We start from the raw sequence: 24518 nt of genomic DNA on the forward strand, positions 1-24518 counted from the left end.
TGCTTTAATAGCAAAACCCATTAAAGGAGCTTCTGAAAGCCTCCTGCAGGTTAAACTGAGTTGATCCAACATTTTGCTTTGTAGATTTCCTCTAAAACACTCACTAAACACAGACTGAAAACATCTGTTAGCTTCAATGCTACTAGTAACATGTGAACAGTATCTGAACATGAAATTATCAAAATGCGACTCCAGAGGTGAAAGAAAGCATTCAGTCAGACCGTTTTACTTGGATACGGCGTTTTGAGTGGTTAGAATGTGAAAAAGCAACAGTTTGTTAGCAAACCTGCATTAAATCCAAGTGCACAATCTGCTCAATCCACTAGTCTTTATCCTGTCCTAAAGACTAAAATGCAGAATTTCTGGAACATTAATCACAATTTTGACTTCCGACTATTAAATTAATGTGACTAACTGCAATATTGACGTTTAAAATGATTCTGTTTGTGTAAATCTAGCATCAAAATGTGCTTTTTCACTCTTTTTAATCTAAATTTTGGTCTTAAAACCTATTTTAGCTGCTGCAGTAACTGAGTGGAGACTAGAAGCTTCTCCGTGCACATAATTAGCTTCTACATTAGCCTCACACATGAGGCGTTTAGGGACTATCAGTAAACTGTAGCATCTATGAACACACAATGAGGCATTTTGGGTAATATTTTGTTTATTTAGTTAATTAAGATTCTTTCAGGTCTTGATGCACAGATGCAGCGAAACATGGAAGTAAAAGCAGCACTCGTGGACATGAAAGCGCAACTTAAAAACCAATAAATACGTATGATCTTAACACTCATAAAAACATTCGTTGACGTTCCTTTTTTTTGGACGTAATCGTGCAGCCTTAACGTGCACCTACAGCTAATGTTCGCAGTGCTTATGGCTGAAAATCTCTACGTGCATTTCTTGTACATTTTGAAGCATTAGAAATAGTGGTGCAACGGATCATCATTGATCCGTGATCCATTGGGATCGACATCATCAGTTTGGCACACACTTGACCCGTGGAGCGATTTCTGAAAAAAAAAAGTTGTGCTCCGTCCACACGCAGCTTGTGGCGAGCGGAGAAAGGAAGAGAGCAGACATGGCGAGCGGAGGAAAGGAGGAGCTTGAACACCCCGCGACACTTAAATCCCCTCTATGGGAGCATTTTGGTTTCCCTGGCAACTATGACGACGAAGGAAAGAGGTCAGTGGACAAAACCGCGACGGTGTGTAGGCACTGTGGTATAAGAAAGCCATATGACAGTGGAAACACATCCACACATTTGAAGTGACATCTAATAATAAACAGACAAAATGTATGTTTATTTGTTTTTTGTTTTTATTTTTTTTGCTGATCCGAGGACCGATCCGATCCGTGAGTTTAGTGATCCATTGCACCACTAATTAGAAACGTCTTTAGGACCCTAAGAAAAACAAAATTCCACCAAACTCTCTGTTCTTCCTGCCTCAAATCCACACAAGAATCAGTTCAGAGCAAACAGCTGACGAATTGAACCGTCTGTCAACATAGGAAAATGAAGGCAGATAAGATCAAACCACAGCCGATTTATGGCAGGAAACGATTATTTCTACAGCTAACGTATCACAGTTCGATTTTCTGCTAAATAAATCAGAAAAGGCTCTCATTTTCCTCTCCCTGCACTGACAGAAAACTATTAGCTGCGATTAATTTCCAGAAGTCTAACAAGGAACATTGAGTCTCCAGAGACAGCGATCGCTCGAGGCCTTTTGGCTCGTGGATCTCCACCGCTCGTCCTCCCACCTGGTTCTGCGTTCTCCACATGACATGAGAACAAGTGTAACTGTTGCTGGGAATTTGCATGCAGCGCCTGGGCTCCAATAAAACCTCCAGTGGCGTCACCGTGTACCTCGACGTGTTCAGACGGATCCCCGACCAGAAAAAAAAAAAAACCACTTAATGACACGTCTATCAGCAGAGGAGCTCTGACAAACTGTGATTATCTGAACTGGGCCGGACCAGAAGCTACAAGTGTCGAGAAATACGAGCAAAATGGAGAAAATGGACAAGAGGAAACCTTCAACCAGACAACCAGAATCACCACACAGCCTTAAAACGAGTTCTTCTGGTGCAGAGAACAGAAACTACCTAGAAGTCTACCTTCAAACACCATCTGCATTTTAAGATTTTCTGTTTTACTGAGAAGATTGAAATAAAAAGATGAGACTGATCTGATCTTTAGAGGACTCCCTGTAGCTCCTTCAGGGGAAAAAAAAAAAAATCCTGTTTCCTTTTCTCTACACGGTTTAAAAAAAAATTACTTTTATAGAGTTTTTAACAGGAATTATTCTTAAATTTACATTTGACAGATCATATCCAGCAAAAATCACAGGAAACAAAAGTTAATCCACAAATTAAAAGTTAAATAAATATTTGGCAAAATTTGTATAAAGTCATTTTTTTTTCCTTATATGGCTTTCATTAATTTATTTCATTTTTTACATGTTATTTGAAAAAAAAATGTGATTAAAGATTTTCAAAAACAGTATAAATTGTTTTCAAGCTGTAATTTTACAGATTTCCCGTTATAATATAAAAATATTAATTTACAACTTAAAAATAGAACAAATATTTGAGAAAAACATGAAAATCATTTGTACAAATGGTAATTTCTTCATACATGGTTTTCAATATATTAGTTTAATTAAAAAAATATTTTACAAATATTTGATGTTATTCGAAACAAAAATTAGTGATGTTAAGAAAAAAAAAAGCAAATTTTATTTTTAGGTTTTCCCTTTTTCACAAAATTATAATTTGTAGTAAAAACCCAGAAAAAATGCTTTAATGTTAATTTTTTTCAAAATGCACAGAATGTCAACATAAAAATAGATTTATTTAAAAAAAATTCTCTTTTACCACGTTTGACTGCAAAATTATAAATTTACTTTAATTTAATTGTGATTTTTTTAAATAATAAAATTGCTTAAATAAAATCTGATATTTGAAGAAAAATCTCAACATGTTTATGTTTTCAGTGGCTCTTAATGCCCCTAATTTTGAGTATTTTAAATGTATTTAAGCTTAAACTTTGACCTCATAACTTATCATGTTTGACCTTTTTTAAATATTTTATAGCATTTTATTTTGGATTATTTTTATGCACCAACTGTGAACATGTATTTAAAACTGCTAAACACATACTTGATTTGATTAAAACCAGCTAAAAATGACATAATTTTGCAGATAGTCGCTGTTATTTCTACAGCTTTAGAACATTACAGTATTTTAAATATTATTTCTGCATGTTTTCAGTTTTTTTCAGATTTGTTCTCTCTAATGTGCAGTCGGGTGAGAAAAAGCAGCTCTGCCGTCCGTTTGAAGCCTGAAAACGGTGCTGCTCCTGTTTCTGACCCTCAAACTGGTTCCCACGTTCATTAGATCCACTGCTGCCCCTCCATATTCCAGCAGGAAGCATTTCTTCACTTCTGCGTAATAAACTGGCCCAGCGAGCCTGAATACACTGCAGGAATTTACCCTCCTTTTCCTCCACTTCCCACCGATCGGAGGGTTCTAGTCTGTTAATGATTCCTCCTCTGGACAAACTTTGACCCCGACGTTCAGCAGACAAACATCCAGGAATGTCTGACGCCCAGAAAACGCTGAGTGGCTCGATAAAACACCGGCATGCTGTCACGCCACCAGAAGGTATTCCAGTCATCTGGCCGGTCGCTGAATAAGACGCTCCATCATTCCTCAGCATTGAACGAGTGATGCTTCATTACGCTGCTGCTTCACTCCCTTCTGAGGAGGAAAACTATTCAGGCGAATATTTTCACTTTAGAGATCATAATAGAGAGAATATAAGACACGTAGGACGCCTAACGAGGAAACAAGGAACAGGTAGAAGTTACTAGAAGGAGCGCTAGCATAGATTTTAGCTCTGATAAAACAAATATAGAACCAGAAGATGAAGACGGAGGAAGAAATGCTGCATAAAGAGAAATATTTGAGTAATCAGTTGATTGTTTGGTCTAAAAAATAGCATCAAGTGTTTCTAAAGCACAAAATGACATCCCCAAATGTCTTGTTTTGTCCACAAACCAAAGACATTCAGCAAATATTCACATTTAACAAGCTGGAATCAGAGGCTTTAGACAGTTTTTTCCAAAACTGAATCATTATTTGGTGTAAAATTTTTCAAAAAACGGCAGTAAGTGTTTTCTAAAGTGCAAAACGACGTCGTTAAATGTCTTGTTTTGTCCACAAACTGCAAATTTTCACATTTAACAAGCTGGAATCAGAGGATTTAGACTGTAATTCCTAAACTGAATCATTGTTTGGACTAAACAATGTGAAAAAATGGTGATTGTTTTCCAAAGCACAAAATGACGCCCTAAGAAGTCTTATTTTGTTTACAAACCGAATGCATTCATTATTACTGTCATAAACCAGGACAGAAACTGGAAAATAATCACATTTAAGCAGCTGGACTGCGTCCAAAAAAATGCCAGAAATATGGTAAAATGTTAAAAACTCTCAAAGAAACCAGAAAATATTCAGATATAACTCACTAGAATCCCAGAATTTATAATTTTTTTCTCACAAAATGTACTTAAACAGGTCAATCGATTAGCTGCTTGGTCTATAAAATGTCAAAAAATGGCGAAAAATGCTAAATTTCCCAAAGATCAAGATGCCAGATGACTTGTTTCCATGCCCAACATGAAGATCAGTGCAAAGAAACTACAAAATAATCACATTTAAGAAACTGTAATACTAAAAATGATAAACTAATTTGTTATTTAGTGAATACAATGTCAATAAATGGTGAAAAATGTCCAAGATATCCAACGCCAAAGATGGCAAATGTCTTTTCTTTGGTCCACAAACCAAAGATATCCAGCTTCACATCCCGATAAGTGTTGAAATACAACATTTTTCTTCAAAATAATGTAATAGTTGGCAGTAAAGTGATTAATTAATGGATTTTTGCAGGCATAACTTGAAAACAGAAGCTACAATGAGGGTAAATATTAAAGACTGGAGCTCATATTGATGATCTGAGTTGATATTGGGCCACGGAAGATGCACAGAGGTTTTCTGCTGAATATGATCGTAGCTGGATATAAAACCCGCAGCTCAGCAAGTGGGCGTTCAGCTCAGAGCACAGAAACTGTGGCTGCACAAAGTTGAGGGAGGAATGTGAGCAGCAGAGACAACAATAATCTGCATCTACAGCTGCTCTAATCCAAGTTTTAACACCTCTGCAGCTCCATGTGCACAGGATTTTACACTTTCCGCAGGCTTTCTGATTTAGTGCCGCTTTCAAAATAGCTGCAATGCCTCGAATACTTTCAAAAAAGTTGCAAACCACGACAGGAATTTCCACCAGGAGGGCTGCGAGTTTCACTGGAGATGTTTCCCCCTCAGGCACCGTTCCAGACTACCACAGCAAAAGCTCGAAATTAAGAAAATCGAAGATAATTCACGTTAACTGTGGGGTTAACTGGGGAAATCAGTGGAGCTGAATTATCCCCATATCGGCCTCGGTTTATCGGTCACATCTTGAAGCAGAAACTCGCCTCGATTTACTGTGTTTTATCGGCCTCCAGCGAGGCAGACTGGCGGCACCACACGTCCGGATTCCGCTCTGAAACCTCCAAAAACCACCGTGAGATTCGTTCCATCCGCAGCCGCGAATGTCGCCACAGTCCCGGCTTGGATTTCTTACAACAATGCGGTGAATTGTTTCCGCCCAGAAATGGAAAGAAGTACTAGCAAGGAGGTATAAAACAACCAGAGATGATTCACGGGTGATATATCCAGCATGAAACGGCGTTTAACACGGGTTAAACCGGGTGAAAAGAGGAGAGCCAGGCGCGGTTCTGGTGGAGGGGAGCAAACCGAGGCCCACATTCGGTCACCGAATACGGGCCTCGGTTTGCTCCCCTCCACCAGAACCGGTCTCCGACCTCCACTCCCAGCCACGTTCTCCCGGCTCGGCTTGGCTTCACTCACCTTCCTCTGCTGCTTCTCCCAGGCCGGGTCCAGAAGCAGGTCCCGGTCCCAGTCGTTCTCCTGCTCCATGTAGGTCTGAACTCCGCCGGCCGACGGCTGGTTGTTGGCGGCGTGATAATCGACCATGTCAGAAGCGGAGAGCCGGAGCGGGTCGCAGGAGGAAAAAAATAATAAAACTGTCAGCGGAGAAGCCCCAAAAAAAGGGAGGAAAAAAAAGATTCGGGGGGAAAAATAGCGAAACACGGTCCGAGTCAAGAGAGGCGGGATGGGGAGGGAACAGAGCGGCGCAGGTCCTGGTTCTCTTCCAGCCGTGCAGCGTCTTCACTGAGATGAGGATCCGGTGTGAGTTGCTGCCGCCGCGGGGAGGAGACAAGCTGAAGCCGCGGAGGCTGCTGGGAGGAACCGGCCGCTCCTAGGAGCCGCGCAGTGCGCAGCCGCAATCCGGGTCTCCTTTCACAGTAATCTGTGCTGACTCACAAAAACTCAGATTTAGTGGATTTCGCCGTATTTATCTTTATTCATCTTTCACACTTTTTTCTTATAATTGTGTATTTTTTCTGTAATTATCTTTATCACAGGTGTTGGAACTGTTGTATTTTTTTCCCTGTATTTTAATATTTTTTGGTTTCTGTCTTTGTTTTATTTCTTACATAATTTTTAAGTTTATTTTGAGTACTATATAAGTATTTTTTTAATTGCAGAATTTTATATTTTGCTTCTTGATTCAACAATGTCTTATACATTTTTTTTCTTATAATTTTTTGGTGTATTTTTCCCATAATTATTACTTGTTGCCCTTTAATACAGGTATTAATTTCTTTATTTCCTCCAAATATTTTAGCTAGGATTTTTTTTGGACTTTTATGGATTTTATTCTTGCATATTTCTTTTCATTGTTTGTTTTTACTTATTTATAGTTTTTTAAATTACAAAACTTAGCTTTTTTGATTTAACAATTTTTTCCTTAATTTTTATTTTATTTTTTTACTTTTTACCCATTATCAGAGGTCTTTATTCTTATATATTTCTTTTGTATTTTTTCTGAATAATGTTTATTTTTGTTGAATTTTTTTAATCACAAAATTTAGTTTGTTTTTGATTCAACAATTTCTTGCACAATTTTTTGTGTATTTTTCCTGATTTTTTTTTTTATTTTACTTTATCTTCATCCCTATGACAGGTTTCTATTCTTCTTGATTATTAATATTTTTGTTGTTTTTTGTTACATCATTTTATATTTTGCTTTAAGATTTGACAAATTTTTACAGTTTGTTTGTGTATTTTCTCTAATCATTTTTGTTTTGTTTTGTTGATCTTCATCACAGGTCTTCATTCTTACATATTTCTATTGTATTTTTTTCTTAATTATTTTCGTAGTTTTTTAATTGCAAATTTTCCTTTTGGTGTTCGATTTATTAATTTTTTACACTTTATGTGTATTTTCATTTACATTTTTTACAGCCTTTTAACACATCATATTTTAATGTATTATTTCTTAATTATTTTTATTTTTGTTATTTCAATATTTTGTTGTTTTTTTCTTCCTTTATTTATTTTTTCTAAAGTATTTTTATTTAGTTGTTTATTTTATTAATTACAAAATTTAAACTTTGTTACCCTTTGACACAGGTATTTCTTTCTGACAAATATTTTTGTATCTTTTCTCACAAATTATATATATATTTTGTTTCTATCATTGTTTGATTTTTCACAATTATTTTCCCTTATTTTTTTGTTTACCTTTATGGTCGTTATGCTATTATTATTAATATTTTATTTTTCCTATTTTTTTTAGTTTTTCTTTAAATTGAATAACTTTTTTAGCTTTATGATTTAACAATTTATTACATTTTTTGCTTCTATTAATTCTTTTTTATTTTTGTTTCTTTCAGTGCTTTGTTGTTGTTGCTGTTTTCATTTCTCACACAGTTTTGCTTATTTTCTGTCTTTTTTTACTTAATGGGTTTTATTCTTACATTGTTCATTTTCTTTTTCTAAATTACAAACTTTGTTTTAAGATTTGTTGTTTTTGTACAATTTATTGCACTTTTTGTGTATTTTCCCTTAAATATTATTATTTTTGTTATTGTTATTCTTCTTGTTATTATTATTATTATTATTACAGGTTACATATTTCTTCTGTATTTTTTATTGATAATTTTCATTGCTTTTTTTATTACAGAACTTTATCTTTTGCTTTCTGATTTAACAACTTCTCACATTATTTTTTCAATATTTACTCTTTTTTTCATTTTGTTATTTAGATTCACAGAATTTAAATTTTTGCATCTTCAAGAGACGCAAAAATCACACATTATTTTGATTATGTTGTCTATTTTTTACCAGTGATTTTCTTTCTTCCATTTTTTAAATTTATTTTTATTTTGGGGGGATTTTTTTGTCCATTTTTTTGTCTGTTTTTTTCCTTACACAATTTATTGTAATTTTTTACAAAATCATTTTTTTCTTTTGTGATGTTTCTATTCTCAAGTATTTCTTTCATTTGTTTGTTTATTTTTTTGCAGTTGTTTTATTTATTGCAGAACTTCATTTTGTTTATTTTTGAGAAGACAGTTGTCTTGTTTTGTCCAAAAATATTCAGTTTACTGTCACGGAGGAGGAAAGAAACCATAAAACATTCACATTTATGAGGCTGCAGAATTTTGACCTTTCTGAATAAAAACTGATGAATCAACTCTACGAACTGATGCTGTTTAATCCAGCAGCTGACCGTTGCTGGATTTCTTCTGTAGGTTTCCTGGGTGTTTTAATGTGAAGGCCTCCCCTGCTGCCTCCCTGCTCGGATCGGTGTGAATCGACTCCTCTCCAGCAGCTCCTGCAGCTCCAGACGGCTCATGAATATTCATGGAGCTTCTGAACGTGAGCTGCTGAAACAATGAGGCTTTATGAGAGAGAAACATCCCAAATATGAGCAGCTAAACAAACACAAAACAATAAGAGGCTGTTTCTGTCGCTGTTTTCTCTGCAGACTTCAGCTGGAATCTGTCAGACACGTTCAGTCATTTAAATGAATAAAACAAATAAATTATCTCAGCTAGCATTAATTATAATGTGTTATATCTTTGGGTTTGGGGAAGATGGGTTAGCGGGTGGAGTGGGTGGAGCGGGATTGTTTTTAATCTGTGAAGCACTTTGTGTTGCAACTCTGTTTGGATGAAAAGTGCTATATACAGCCATGGCCATAAGTTTGGACACAAGTACCATGACACTTGTGAATCTTAGAAAATACCACAAAATTGTCACTTACAATACAGTACACAACTCCTGAGAGCTATATTAAGTTTCATATTTAAAAAAAACATCAAAAGAGTTTGGTGTCATTTTGTTATTCTTACCAAATTCAGTTGTGAAAGTACTGCATTTTTTGTTATTTTCTTCTAATATTATGTTTTGGGAACAAAGTTGTTCCAGTTGTTGGAATTTATTGATAATATTATATCCCTTGTTGATTTGTTGACTAATTAAACTGGTGCTGTCAAAAAATATGAGTCATGTTCTGTAAAAGACATCAAAACAGACATAGTAAGTCATGCTGTGTCCAAACTTATGGCCATGGCTGTATACAGAGACTTGATTACACACAGGTGGATTCTATTTATCATCATCAGTCATTTAGGACAACATTGGATCATTCAGAGATCCTCACTGAACTTCTGGAGTGAGTTTGCTGCACTGAAAGTAAAGGGGCCGAATAATAATGCACACCCCACTTTTCAGTTTTTATTTGTTAAAAAAGTATAAAATATCCAATAAATTTCATTCCACTCCACGATTGTGTCCCAATTGTTGTTGATTCTTGACCAAAAATAAAAATTTTATATCTTTATGTTTGAAGCCTGAAATGTGGCGAAAGGTTGAAAAGTTCAAGGGGGCCGAATACTTTCACAAGGCACTGTAAATAAAGTTTGATTGATTGATTGATTGATAAATTATCTACTGGAACAGATTTTATGGCCAACAGAGTCTCTCTAAATGGAACTAATTTGATGTAAAATAACCGTTTAGTTTCATTTAAACTGTAGTTTTCTGTAAATTACAACATTTTCTGATTCTAAGTAAACAAAAAACACTGTAAATTACACAGTTAATCCATAAATTATCAGCTAAAACTCTGTTCAACAATAGAAAATGCATTAAAAAACACATAAAATGTTAAAAATACAGCATAAAGCAAGTTAGAAAAGTGTGACAAACTGTACTCTATTAAATATATTTTAGAAAACAGGGAAAATAATATGATTTAATGCACAAAAAACAACATAATACAATAATATTCTAAGCTGCATAAATCTATTTACTTGTGTTTTATTAACTGTGGTTCATTTTTGTTTTTAGCGCCAAAAAAAGTACCAGATTTTACAGAATTTAACCGTTTTTTTAAAAAAACAAAAAAACTTCTGTCTGATTTTTACTGCATTTTAACAGTAATTTATTTCACGGTGCTGATAAAAGTTTTTTCTGTGGGTAAACTCATGTTAACAGGATCATAATTATGATTATAATCATAGTTCTGCGAATGTTTGAGCAGTAATTTAAAGCATATTTACTGCTTTATATACTGATGGTAGTTTCATCTTTTATATTCGTGAATTATTTAATATTTTTATCAGCAAAGTTGTTGGATAGAAGTGGTGAAAAATACAAATATTCACAAGTTCAAAGTGTTTTATTTAAACATATTTTCATCAGAGATGATTTCCTGATTTTAAAGTTTTAACTGTCATATAAATTGGGGTGGTTTTTTTTGTCCTTTGAGGTATGAATTAGTATCAGAAGAAGTGCTAACAACAGAAACATACAAATATTTAAACCTCAGTTTTGTGCAACTCTTTGTTTCTCTGAATATCTCTAAAACTGAGGCACAAAGTTGAACCACAGACACAAAATAAACACACGAATGCAAATTAAATCCAGTTGAAATAAACCAGATTTGCCCTTTAAGAGACTTACGGTGTAGTTTTGTGTGCTTACAAGATGATGCTGAAGGTCCAGAAGCTCCTTAACTGGACAAAAAACACAAATATTACGATTAAATATGATAATCATGCTTTGATTATTGTTTAAAATGCTGTAGAACGTGCAGCATTGAGGCCTCCTGTGGTGATAAACAGCCTGGAAGAGGAGAATCCATCTCCAGCAGCTGATTCATGTCGAGCCTGTTATCATTGTGAGGTCCTTTAACAGAAGCAGTGACCCGGAGGAGCAGCACCATAAACCAGAGGAGCCTCCGTCACGTTTTACGGCTGCAGGAGCTTCATCTGCTGCAGGATCCACCAGCAGAAGTAGGTCAAAGTGTCCAGAACGATCAGCGTCACCGAGCCTCAGATCTCTGGTCGGTCACAACGGGAATGAACAGTTTTTAGGGGTTTCACTGGTTTATGGACAGAAAACAAAAACAAACACAACAGGAAGTAGTGTAAGTTCTGTGATTCTAAACTCTACTTCACGCCTTCTCACCTGCACCAGTTTGGATTCTTTCACTTCCAGCAAACACAGGAAATCATTATTCTCAACTAAAATTTCCCAAATCTGGATAATATCACAACAAAATGTCAAAAAATCTAAAAAAAAAAAAATCAACAAAAATTTACATAGCTGAAAATTTACATGCCAAAATGTCAAAAACCTGAATATGAATGCACAAAAAACGTCAAAACCTGAAGATTAAAAAGTTGGATATTAAAGTCCTAAAACTTGAAATTTATGAACTAAAATGTCAGATACCTGGTCAGTAACGCATCAAAATATCAAAAACCTGAATAATAACACATGAAAACATCAAGAACCTGATTATCATCAACCAATTTGTCAGATTTGTGATTATCCAAAGACAAAAAAAAACAAAAAAAAAGAAAATTCTCAATATTAATGCACCAAAAAGTCAAAAACCTGAAACATTAATGTACGAAAAACATTAAAAAACCTGAATATTATCAGCTAAAACTTCAAAACCTGAATAATATGACTCTGAAGTGTCAAAAATCTAAATACAATCAACCAAAATGTTAAATAGCTGAAAATTTACAGACTAAAATGTCAAAAATCTGAACATGAATGCACAAAAAGTCAAAAAACTTAAAGATTAAAGGACTAAAATATCAAAAACTTGGATATTAAAGCCCAAAAACTCGAAATCTGTGAGCTAAAATATCAGACATCTGCCTATTAATGCATCAAACTATCAAAAACCTGAATAGTAATGCACAGAAACATCAAAAACCTGATTATTATCAACCGATATGTCAGATTCCTGATCATCCAAACGCACAAAAACAGAAAAAAATCTTTTCATCATCTGCCTAAGTCCTTTAGAGTTCAAGCCAATCGTCAGTAACATCTCCTTTAAACAACACATAATTTTAAATATCAATGGATCCAAAGTTGTTGCTCTGAAGCCTATTTTTTATTTGACTGGCGTCCATTTGGAGCTACAGAGTAAGTATACTACTGTCCCTGCAGTGGAATTACCAAGAAAAGTCAGATTCTGGTCCAAGTTGATTCCAGGACTTAAAGAGATGTTCAAAGTTTACGTCATGTAGACCCTAATGACGGAAAGTTTAAAGGCCAGTTCATGGTTTCTGCATGACCGACGTGGACTTTGAAAGCAGACGCAGCTTTATTCAAACTACAGTGGATACATGAAAAACTGACACTACCACAAAAAGACACACTGGACCGACTGGATTGTAGCCCTGTATCGAGAAGGACTTCCTACTGTGTTTGGAAGTCAGTGGAAAACATGTAGAATCAAGAAAGCTCCTAAGTCCTGCAGTGACTTCTTTAGTTCCTTTTTCTTGATGAATTTTAAAGGTGTGGATAACTTCGTACAGTCTTTCTACGTAACAAACATTTGTCTAAATCAGCATTTCTTTTCCCGGTCCATGTGCATTCGGTTCTTGCAGTGGGTAAAGTCGGAAATTTTGGGCTCCACATGGACTCTTCTAGACTTGACTACGTGGTAAATTTATGTCTTTTTCAGAAGTGTAGAGGTAGAAACTACGATTTGGCCTTAACTCTGGTCCATGCACAACTATGCTACAAGGGCAGTGGTACCAGGAATACGTAGTAGAACAGGAGCCCTACTAGTAAAGGGTTGTAAGGACATTTGGATGTTCTGTTTAACCCCCTAAGTGTGTCATTGTGAACCTGAGCTGTAATAACCGCAGGAACAATCAAAACGTGCATAAAACCAACAGTGTTTTCAAGTTCTTGATAGAGAAACTGAACAGGTTGGGTTCCAGATGTACCTGATGATGTTTGTGACTGCTTAGGAACACAAATTTTCTTATAGCTTTTACTCCCTCTGTGTATTTCTACTGCATGTCATTACCTTTATGTCCTGTCTGGATCTGTGGTTTCTGATCTTCTCCAACCTGCTCAGAGTCTATTGTTCTCTTGTTTGTTGTTCCTCGGTGTTCTTCCTTTCTCTCCGCTCAACCCAACCGGTTGAGGCAGATGTTCTGTCGCAGAGTTCTTCCTGTTAAATGGAGTTGCTTCCTCTCTGCTGTGCTGCTCAAAGGGACATTTCACTGGATTTAATTCTATAATATACAGATGGGTGACAAATTAACAGAAAAAAAAACACTAGAAAGAGTCATTAAAGTTGCTGGACCACCATGGCTTTGATTCTCCAAATGTCCGAACTCCTATGAAGGGATGAACACAATTTTTGGATCTTGGTTTGAGATTGTTCCTCCTTTGTTATCATGAATCATAGACGTCGTCTGAATGTTGACATGGTAACATTATTATCAACTTTACAGGAACAATATTAGAAATGAAAACATTCTTTACAGGTTCTTTGTACATTTGAGTCCAACTTTGTCTTTAAAAAAAATGTTAAAACTTGTAGAAAATGTTATCAAAAGTTGGGGGAACAATCCCTGATTTCCTGTTTACTGCAGCTCAGCACACCAGCTCACCTACTGCTCTGTTCAAACCACTTTGCGCTGCTCAGTGACAAGATCTGATACAGGAGGAATCCAGCCGAACATGGCGGAACTGGAAACTGATTCTGAAGACGAAGACGAAGATGAAGAAGAAGACGAAGAAGAAGAAAAATGATACAGAAAGTCACAACCGGCAAACTGACAAGATTCATTCTCTTGGTTTGTTACCTCAAGAAGTCCGAATCTGTGTTTTTGAGATTCTTACGCGACAGTTTTATGGTAAAAACACTCAGAAATAGCACTGACTTCTTAGTTTACTCATGATTTGTCTTCTGATATATAAAAAAACAACACATGGACACTTTAACAAGACAGAAATATTTGATATTAATCAGACTTAAATTCCAGACTGAACACATCTTACACCAACATGTTTTCACAAAACCTTACAAAAACTGCAATATATTCCATTAAAATACCGTTTCTGTTGCTGCCTCACCTCAGTGTTTCTGGAGATTTCTCAAACCTGCTAAAATAAAAATAACAGAGACACTGTTGTACATTTAAATCACTTTAGAAAAGGAACATTTGCAGGAGATCTAAACAGCAGGAACAAATAAAACCACCCACATATCTGAAAAAATAGGAACTTAAGCCAACAGTTCCATTATTTTGCTGGTTCCTGTGATGGTTTTGGTCCAAGTTTGTCTTGTATTTTTTGATAAAGTCGATGCACTTTAAATATTTTGAGCTTCTGGTGATGCTCGTTGTTGTTTGTAGATCTAAAAAAAAGTGTAAAAGACGTTTTCTTTGAAGCCCGCTGAGAGGTGAAGAGTGTTTGGGCGTGTCCGACGTATGAATTTCACATTCTGTTCTTAACGTCTGTTTGATCTGAAACAACATAACGACAGCAGGAAGCCGAACACACACAGAAACACACACACTCTGGTATGTTCTCGCTTTAAAGAACGATGCTGGAAGACGGATATTTATGCATTCCAGACAAGAGCACAGAACACTGGGTCATGTCTCAAAATATCCCCCCGCGGACGGAGGTCAACTTTTACTTTTATAAATAACCAATGAGAGTCAGTCACAGAGAGGACACAAGTAAAAGTAAATTAAGTAAAAATGAAACAGAATAAGAAATAAAACAGATGAGAAAAATTCAGCTTAAAAGTCACAACTCAGAAATGACACCAAAAAACAGTAGCAAATCAGATTTAAGCAGCTTTTTAAGCAAAAAACAAAACAAAATGGTTAATTTCTTCAAGATTTTACTTTTTTCAATTAATATGATTCATATTTTAACCTTTAAATGTGCTCTTCACTGTATTTTTTGCTTCCAAAATGTCTGAATTTGCAGAAATTTAAGCAGATTTGTGGCTAATCGAGTTGAATCAAACTGCAGAAGAAGAATTTAACACTCTTTTTACATTCTTTATTCACACAGCTCTTTATATACATTTTACAATCACACATCCAGCAGGACAAATGGATCATTCAGTTTATTGTTTATTTAACAGAGAAATGCATCACGGAGGAAAATGAAATGTCAAATAAAACATCTAAGAATCGTTGATATGGAACATTTAAAGATTAAAAAAGGAGTGAAAGTGAAATAAAACGCACGTTTGTATGAATTTACTGAGTCAGATTAGCATATTTGACTTTATTTCTTCACAAAAGCAGCGCCGATGAGCAGAAACTGTGTATTCTGGTGCAAAATTGTGGTCATTTTTCTGTTTATTTTTCCATCAGGCTGCAGGACGGAGGCCTTAAATCTGTAATTTAGACGTCAGATGAACGATTTCACAGTCGAGAGGAGAAATAAGTGAAGTTTCAGCGAATTGGTGAATCATAAACTTCACTTCGCTTTAATGTTTAACCTCCAACGTTTCTGCTGTTACTGTTCGACGGCTCTACGACACACGAGAGGAAAAACAAACGGCAGAAAAAGATGTTTAACAAGAAATAAAAACATTTAAATGGTGAGAAGTGGATCCTGGTGAATGTGAGTCGGATCAGTTGTACATGGTCATGTGGAGCCACTAGAGCCAATCAGAAAACAGAAAAAAAAACAACTTTAAATTACTGCAAATAAGTAAAATAAAACAGCAGAAATGTGAGTATGCATGCAGTGTTTTGTCTCTCTAATGTTCTCAGTTCCCTCTCCAGAGTTTCTGTTCCATGTTCACGTCTAATATCACTTTACCAACTCAGAATCACTTCCTTTTTTTTCTACTCTGGTCTTATTTTAGCTCACTTGTTTTATTTTTAATGTCGTCTCACTGTTCAGCACCGTATTTATTCTCATGTTTCGAGTATTATCTGGCTCAAGAATAAATGTAATTATTTTTTAAAAACTAATTTAATTAAACATAAATAAATACATAAATGAATAAATAAAAATATATAGCAAACAGGCAAAAGAAAATAGATAAATAAAAGAAAAAATATGAATATAAAAATAAGGGGTAATAAATAATAGTAAATAAACAAAAATAAGTAAATAAAAGAATGAATACATAAATAAATACTTTAAAAGGCTAAAAGAGAAAAGATAAATAAATAAAAGCAAAAAAATGCACATGAAAATAAGGTAGGAAAAGTATTAATAATAATAATAATAATAATAATAACAATAACAATAAATACATAAAATATAAATAAGAAAATACAGGAATAAATAAATAAATATTTTTAAAATAGTAAAAGAAACTAGAAAAATTAATAAAAGCAAAATAAAAAATAGATGAAAATAAGGGCAGAAAAGTAAAATAATGACATATAAATAAAAATAAAAAATAAATAGATAAATATATTAAAAATGTAAAAGAGAATAGATAAATAATAGTTGTAATAGTAAATTATAATAGCAAACAAATAAAAATTAAAAAGTAAATAAATGAATGATTAAATATATATATTGAAAGGGAAAAAGAGAGTAGATGAATAAAAAAACAAACACAGGGATATTAGGGGGTTGAAGGGAGAATAATACTAATAATAATAGTAATAATAATAATAACAATAAAAATAAATAAATACAAATAAATAAGAAAGTTTTTTAAAAACACATATATTACAAGGTTGAAATAGAATAGATAAATAAATAAAAGTATGGAAAATTCCATATAAAAGGGAAAATAAAAGATAATAGAGGGTACAATTATAAAAAGAAGAGAAAAATAATAATAGTAAATAAAATAAACTACAGTTTTATCTTACAGCTGGAGAAGGCAGGGGAACCAACATTAAAAATACCTAAAAAAAAATAGCTGAAAATAAAAGCAGCAATCATGAAAAAAATAAAAATAAAACAACAGAACCAGGGAGATCAGATATCTGCCTCGACCTGTCGGGGTGAGGGTGGGGGAGTAAACCGCAAACCTTTAGTTTCTGTTTAATCTAACTTTTAATTCTTTTAATTATGCTTTCACGTCTTTTTTTCATGTTGATTTTATGCTCCTTCAACACTGTTAATGTCTTGCTGTTGAAATGTGGTTTAGAAATAAACTTTTCTCTGGAAGTGTTCCACAGTTCTCTTGAATTTCCTTTTCCTTGGAACATTACAGGTGTCAGAAACGAGCTGCAGCATGTCAGAGTCGCTATATTCTCTCTACAACACTCGTAACGTGTAGCGTGTCGTGAGGTAACTCGTGGTTCTGAGGTTTAGAGATAAAACTGAGCTGAACTTTGTTCTGCTGTTGGCATCTTTGAGCCTCGCGTTCTTTCTGTGTTCCTGCAAAGTCACGACAATTCAGTCCAGGACCATTCTTGACCTGCTTTTTAAAATTTAACAAATAAACGATGGCCTAACACACTCCTCTGCACAAATGGCATTGACTGCCTCACTGTGGTCTGTCTGTAAAGTTCACGTCAAGTCACATCTGAATAAAAGCTTATTTTTCCTGTATTTCCCTGCGGTATAAATTCTAAAGTGTAGAGAGTTTCCTACCTGTCTGTAGCTGATGGTGATGGTTCCCATCCCCACCATGTCGTACGCTTGGAATTTATCTGCAAAAGAAGAAAATAAAGGATCAACTGAAAGATTAAGATGCAGTTAGCGGGAGAAGATTCAGCAACAGAACAGTTTAAAGAATCTTTGTGGTTCAGAAAGCCGTCTTATGTGTCAAACTCCACCTATCTACCTAAAATAACCAACAAAAAGCTTTTCAAATTACTGTTATAGCACAATAGTTAGTTTTTTAGGAGAAATCATGAAAAGGATGGAAGAATCTTCTCAAAACAGCACAAATGTGACTTTAGTCGGAGTTTAAATCGATTGAATTGGAGATTATGAGTAAAATTCATGACAGTATAACAGAAGCCAGCTGTGTATGAATACAGATTATAAATATAATCTTTTATAAAGCCGTCATCTTGTTGGACAGAAACATTTTTCCCTCGTAATCGAACGTCATCTGTATGTTCTTATCTCCCTCTTCATCTTTTTCCCATGACTCCCTCGTCATCCTCGGCTTCCTCTGAGGCCTTTTACTGATAATCAGCAGCTGGAATCTTCCAGGATGAGAATTAAACGTGTTTCTGATTTGTTCTGACTCACGGATCATACTCTCCAGCTTCATCAGCAGGTACAGGAATCCAGGATAGCTGATGGTCATGTCGGGCTCCGTGTATCTGAGTCCAACCAGCTGCATCACCAGATCGTCCACCATGATGCCTGATGGATCGATCAATCACAGATACATCAGTATTGGACACAAATATAATGATTAAAGCATGGAAAAAATGCCTACGAATTTAAGGAGATTAAGAGAATAAACGAAAATAAAATATAAAACCGTAAAAACAACAATGATAATAATAACAGAAATAAAAGTAAAAATAAATAGTAAAAAGGGTAAAATAAATCAGTAAATAAATAAATAGATTAAAATGGTAAAAGATAATAAGAAAACTAGAATACATAAATAAATAAAAGGAAAAAATGCACATGAAAATAAGGGGGGAAGTAATAGTAACAGTAAGTCAATAAAAATAAGCAAATAAATGAATGAATAAATATATATTGAAAGGGTAAATGAGATTAGATAAATAAGAAAGCAAAAAATAAGCACCTTAAGTAAAAAAGGAAAAATAAATATGCTAATAATAAATAAACAAATAAAGAAAAATAAGTAAGTAAATACATACAAACATATATTAATTGAGTAAAATAGAATAGATACACAAATACAAGTAATGATAATAAAAGCACTAAAAATGCTATATTAAATTTAAGGATATGAATAAGTAGAACAAACAAAAATAGGAAATAAAATAAATAAAAATGATAAAAATAATCTTATTATTAATAATAGAAAATAAATAAATGCAAATATAAGATCCTTCTCAGGAAAAAACTTTGTTAAAGCAGCTAAAACATAATGAAGATTTAGAAATATTAAAAATATTTATCTGTAATAAGTAATTTGAAAAATATACAGTACAGACAATATGCAAAAAATTAAAATATGTGCCAAAAAAATCGAAGAACGCCACATAATATAAAATAAAAAATGAAGGTGATGCTTTCTGATGCTGTAAAAACTTCTAAAATTTAGTAAATAAATCACAGCTGTGTTTTTTTTACTCTGATCATATGAAAAACAGACAAATGTTCATTTTTGGTCTAATTAAAAAATTGAAATTACATATGCATGACCAAATCTATCATGTAATCAGAGTAAATATAATAAATTACTTCCACCTTTGTGAATGAACCCAGTAAGAAAAAGAGAGAAAAAATTGAATAAAAGTGTTTTGTCTCCACCTGCTGGTCAGATTTTTCACAACATAACTGGAGCCTGAAACCAGAATCCACACACCGACCTAAAATAAATGCAGCTGAGAAAAGTTTAAAGATGAGAAACCTACTTATGGATCTTTATTTGTTTCCTACCTGCTGCCTTCAGAGCTGGAGACACCTCCTGATACTCCAGACGCTGAGTTTTGTTCTTGTCATAGAACAAGAAAATATCCTGAAGAGAGATTTATCAAAGAAATATCATGAAAAACAGCAAACACGCGAACATCTGGCGAGTCCAGTGGTGCATTTTAGATAAAGTTATTTCATCCAAAGTGTAGCAAACACATGATATGAGCTTGTTTTATTATTCCGCATTGGTTATTAATAGATTTTTGTAGAAATCAATAGTTTTCTGGTGAGTGGTCCACATAAAAACATGATGAAAGTTCTGTGGTTCAATAAAAGAAAGACAGAAAGAAAGAAAGAAAGAAAGAAAGAAAGAAAGAAAGAAAGAAAGAAAGAAAGAAAGAAGAGTATACTCCATTTTTTTTACTGTAATGCAAATAATTCTCAGTTTTTGCTTTACTTTTGTGACGTGATAAAAATTTGGGTAACGTCAATGCAAAACATGGGACATTTATCCAACATTTTGAGCTCAAGCTTAAAAACAGCATCACCTTGGGTTAAAAATGTTTAAAAATCTGCAATTTCACTTGAAGAGCAACTAAAAGGTGATTTGATTTACCCAGAAATGCTAAAAACATCTGCTCTGTATTTTATGACACGCTAAACATGCATCTGTTGGGGGTTTCCGGCATGAAAAGCTTCATAATCTAGTAAAGCTAAAAGACACGAGCAGATGTTTGCATTCAGCTTCTGTTTCCACTATTCTGTTGTTGTTGTTGTGTTGATAACTCACCGTCCACTTCCTGATCTTGTCCCACAGACTCAGAAACTCGTCCCAGGTCAGCCGAGCGATGCCTTGACTCTGCAGAACACTCGGGTCAAGGAAATTAGACGAGTAAACCCCAACAAACACACTCAGAAACACAGCAGAGACTCAGTTGATAAAAGACGTGTTTTAATTTAAGGACTGATAAATATCAGCAGCCTAAATAATATCAGGCTGTCAGGTATACTGTGTGTTCCAGATAATTATGCAAATGTGATTTTTCATTATTGTGAAGAGGCTTTTTGCTAAATCTCTACTAAATCTGCTTTTTTACTATTGCAAAGGCCTATTGTGAGCATTATTTGGTAGTTTTGGAATATTTTTATTATTTACAGGTGTAATAATCCAATTTTCTAGAATATGACTGTTCCAGATAATTATGCAAGTCAAATAAAAAATAAACAAAGTTCAGTTTTAAAAGTAAACAACACATTTATTTTATACCGAGTATATAACATGATAATCTTTATTTTTAAAACAATATTCAACAATGGCATAATAAAAAATAGCAATTTTAAACAATATTTAATTGAAAATGTGTTCATCACATGTTGATATAACCGCCTTTCTTCTGCAATACTTTAACCAGTCTAGAATCAACTGAGCATGTGAGCTTTTTGATGGTTTTAGAGTCAGTGTTGTTGCTTGTGGTAAATATTGCTCTTCAAAGACTGTCCTTAGAAGAAAACTGGCGGCCATTGGCGTACAACTCCTGTTTGAGAATTGCCCAAAGATTCTCTATTGGGTTTAGATCTGGTGAAGCAGGGGGCCATGTCATCAGGCGTTTGTCCTTGAAATTCTTCTTGGCCAGCCACTCTTTTGTGTACTTGGAGGCATGACTTGGCGCATTGTCCTGCATGAAGATGATGCTCTTCTTGTAACTGGCAGGCTTTGGAGAGCAATATTGACCACAAGCAACAACATTGACTCTAAAACCATCAAAAAGCTCACATGCTCAGTTGATTCTAGACTGGTTAAAGTATTGCAGAAGAAAGGCGGTTATATCAACATTTGAAAAACACATTTTCAATTAAATATCGTTTAAAATTGTTATTTTTTATTATGCCATTGTTGAATATTGTTTTAAAAATAAAGATTATCATGTTATATACTTGTTGGTATAAAATAAATGTGTTGTTTACTTTTAAAACTGAACTTTGTTTATTTTTTAGTTGACTTGCATAATCATCTGGAACAGTCATATTCTAGAACATTGGATTACTACACCTCTAAATAATAAAAATATTCCAAAACTAGCAAATAATGCTCACAATAGGCCTTTGCAATAGTAAAAAAGCAGATTTAGTAAAATTAAGCAAAAAGCCTCTTCACAATAAGAAAAATCACATTTGCATAATTATCTGGAACACACAGTAGTCTTTAATGACTTCTACTAGTGTTTCCGATTGGTAGTGTCTACAGATACAGACCCGTACCTGTAGCCTGTGGGCTACGGATACAGCACTTTCCATTTGCCAGACAGATACGGACCCGTACACGAGTCTCGCGAGTCAAGAAGCTGCAAACCACTGCAAACTGTTGAAAGGTAAGCAAAGGTTAAGGTTAGGGTTAGTGTTAGGGGCAGGTTTTGGGTCCGTACCTGTAGTACCGATGCTATGGGTCTGTACCTCCAGCGTCTACCGGGAGTCACGTGACCAGATCTCGCGTATCTGATTGGCAATGGAAAGTACGGGTCCGTACCTCGAGCAACTACCTTTCCTATTAGTGTAAAACATCAAGTACAAAGGTTCCTCATAAATGGAGACTTATAGATGTGATTTTTTCTGAATAGATGATGCTGATAGGGACAAATGTAGGCAATAACATGAGTCTACTTGTGGACGGACTGTTTGAACAGAATGTTGTTTTAACAAACATATGTTTGATGTGTAATTTATTGTCTTGAATGTTGACATAAGTAGTGACAGACTCTCTTCCACAGCTTATATTTAAGAGCCTTCCTGCCTGAACAGGGACTTGAACCCTGGACCCTCAGATTAAAAGTCTGATGCTCTACCGACTGAGCTATCCAGGCTCTGTACCTAAAATCTAAACATTCAATTCTCTGGATAATATCTACTATAGAGGTCAGTATTTTGTTCTCAGTTTTGGTTGCATATAAAGAACTTCTCAGAGCCTGGATAGCTCAGTTGGTAGAGCATCAGACTTTTAATCTGAGGGTCCAGGGTTCAAGTCCCTGTTCAGGTGAGATGAGTTTAAAAATGCTTCAATCTAAACTTTAAGACAAAAATGTTGGATTACAAACACGTCTAACTACAAAATAACAGAGAAACTCCATCCGATCAACAGAAAACAACTGAATATATGGATCAGTGTTGATAAGTTTATTTCAGGTTACCTACTGATGTTTACAGTAGAAATGAGACTGGAGTGAGCTCCTCAGTCTAAAAGTCAAATGCAGAGACTTAGTTTCACATACTGAAGATCTTTACTGTTTCTTTAAGGTCAAAGATGTTGACTCAATCTCTCTATCCATCTATCTATCTGCAAATACAATAAATGTTATTGTGTTTGTCAGACAGGATTTTGAAGATTTGAGCATGCAGGTCTAACACACAGAGCCTGAATAGCTCAGTCGGTAGAGCACCAGCTTTTTAACCTGAGTGTCCAGGGTTCAAGTCCCTGTTCAGGAGAGACATGTTCTAAACTGACAACAAATGGAAGTTGTGTAAGAGATTTAAACCAGACTACTGCTGTCCTATAGGATTTACTCTCAACAATGTTGATGACAAACTGCTGCAGCTACAGATTTGTAGCACTAGTGAATGTCCAACTAGTCACTGTTAAGGAGTAAACCACCATAGCCTTTCATGCTTGGATCATAAACTAAAGACAAGAATGTTCAATCATGAGTTGCGTCCAAATCCAACATGAACACTGAATATGATCCACAGAAAACAACTGGTTTTGAGGTTACCCACTGATGTTTAGAGTGGAAATGAGACTGGAAGGAACGACTCTAATGCAGAGATTTAGTTCTACATATTGAAGCTCTTTCCTGTTCCTTGAAGCTTGAAAGTAAAAGACATCCATCCATCCATCCATCGGAGGCAGAGTAAAAGTCTTCAAACAGCGTCAACGTGCACAGCATCTAAAACAAATAAGTCTAAAATAATAGGTGATAGAAAGAGGTCAAGACAGTACACCTACACTGAAATATATAGTACATAATACCCCAAGATTTGAGTGTACGAGCGATTACACAGAGCCTGGGTAGCTCAGTCGGTACAGCACCAGACTTTTAATCTGAGGGTCCAGGGCTCAAGTCCCTGCTCAGGTGAGATGAACTTTAAGATGCTTGGATTGTGAATTAAAGACAAGAGTGTTCAATCATGAGCTATATCAAAATTCAACACAACAAATCTGCAGCATCCAATCCACCAAATACAAAGGCAACCAATAGTTTATATTCAGATGTTCCTACTTTTTGTGAGTTACACTCAAATTACAATATGAGTTTAGGTTCCACACATTCTTCTGTCTAATCTGTGATGTTTGGGCTCAATATTGGTGCTGGAATGTAGAAAACAACTCCTTCACACCACTTGAAGTACTAAGACGATCTTATTTATCTGGTAGTGATATTCAGTGCAGTTCAAAGTTGCTGTGTTGACCTCGTTTTACGGCTAAAACAGCTTTTACAGCAACAAAGCAGTGTCAGGTAAATAAAAAAGACGTGCATGTCTGAAAGAGTTTTAAATAACATAGTACTGTAGCCAGAAAAGGTTACCGACATTATCCAGGTCAGAAATCACTGCTACACATCATAATCTATGCCTTTACCAAAAGCCAAAGGTTCAGTTTTAATATCTGTTCGCCTCTACAATGTTTAGCCTCACTTAGCAACAACATCTGCTGCTCAGGTACATGGTGTGCTATTAGTAACCACCCACTCTTA

At 34.8% G+C, this 24518-nt stretch overlaps 2 protein-coding genes and 2 non-coding genes across 9 annotated transcripts in view; 1 reads left to right on the forward strand and 3 right to left on the reverse strand.

Annotated features, from left to right (window-relative positions):
- Window positions 1-6363, reverse strand: part of actn4 (actinin, alpha 4) — a 92706-nt gene extending 86343 nt beyond the window's left edge. For 4 of the 6 annotated variants that reach the window (XM_022213015.2, XM_022213010.2, XM_022213014.2 and 1 more), the window contains exon 1: window positions 5983-6362. In XM_022213015.2, coding sequence (XP_022068707.1) covers window positions 5983-6108 — 126 coding nt within the window. In that variant the 5' untranslated portion in view covers window positions 6109-6362. Of the gene's footprint in view, window positions 1-5982 lie in introns of all 6 variants that reach the window. The other 2 variants (XM_022213011.2, XM_022213012.2) reach the window with 2 other exon arrangements.
- Window positions 6364-15389: 9026 nt separating this feature from the next.
- LOC110964311 (calpain-9-like) overlaps window positions 15390-24518 on the reverse strand; it is a 55624-nt gene continuing 46495 nt past the window's right edge. Inside the window, 5 exon segments of the mRNA XM_051958134.1 lie at window positions 15390-15943; window positions 17854-17912; window positions 18463-18579; window positions 19801-19879; window positions 20567-20635. Of these exon segments, the coding sequence (XP_051814094.1) occupies window positions 15917-15943; window positions 17854-17912; window positions 18463-18579; window positions 19801-19879; window positions 20567-20635 (351 nt within the window). The 3' untranslated portion in view covers window positions 15390-15916.
- Window positions 22562-22634, reverse strand: trnak-uuu (transfer RNA lysine (anticodon UUU)). Its single transcript has one exon. It is a non-coding gene; the product is annotated as a tRNA-Lys (tRNA).
- Window positions 22735-22807, forward strand: trnak-uuu (transfer RNA lysine (anticodon UUU)). Its single transcript has one exon. It is a non-coding gene; the product is annotated as a tRNA-Lys (tRNA).

This window comes from Acanthochromis polyacanthus, chromosome 13 (genome assembly GCF_021347895.1).
Source record: "Acanthochromis polyacanthus isolate Apoly-LR-REF ecotype Palm Island chromosome 13, KAUST_Apoly_ChrSc, whole genome shotgun sequence".
Lineage (NCBI taxonomy): Eukaryota > Metazoa > Chordata > Actinopteri > Pomacentridae > Acanthochromis > Acanthochromis polyacanthus.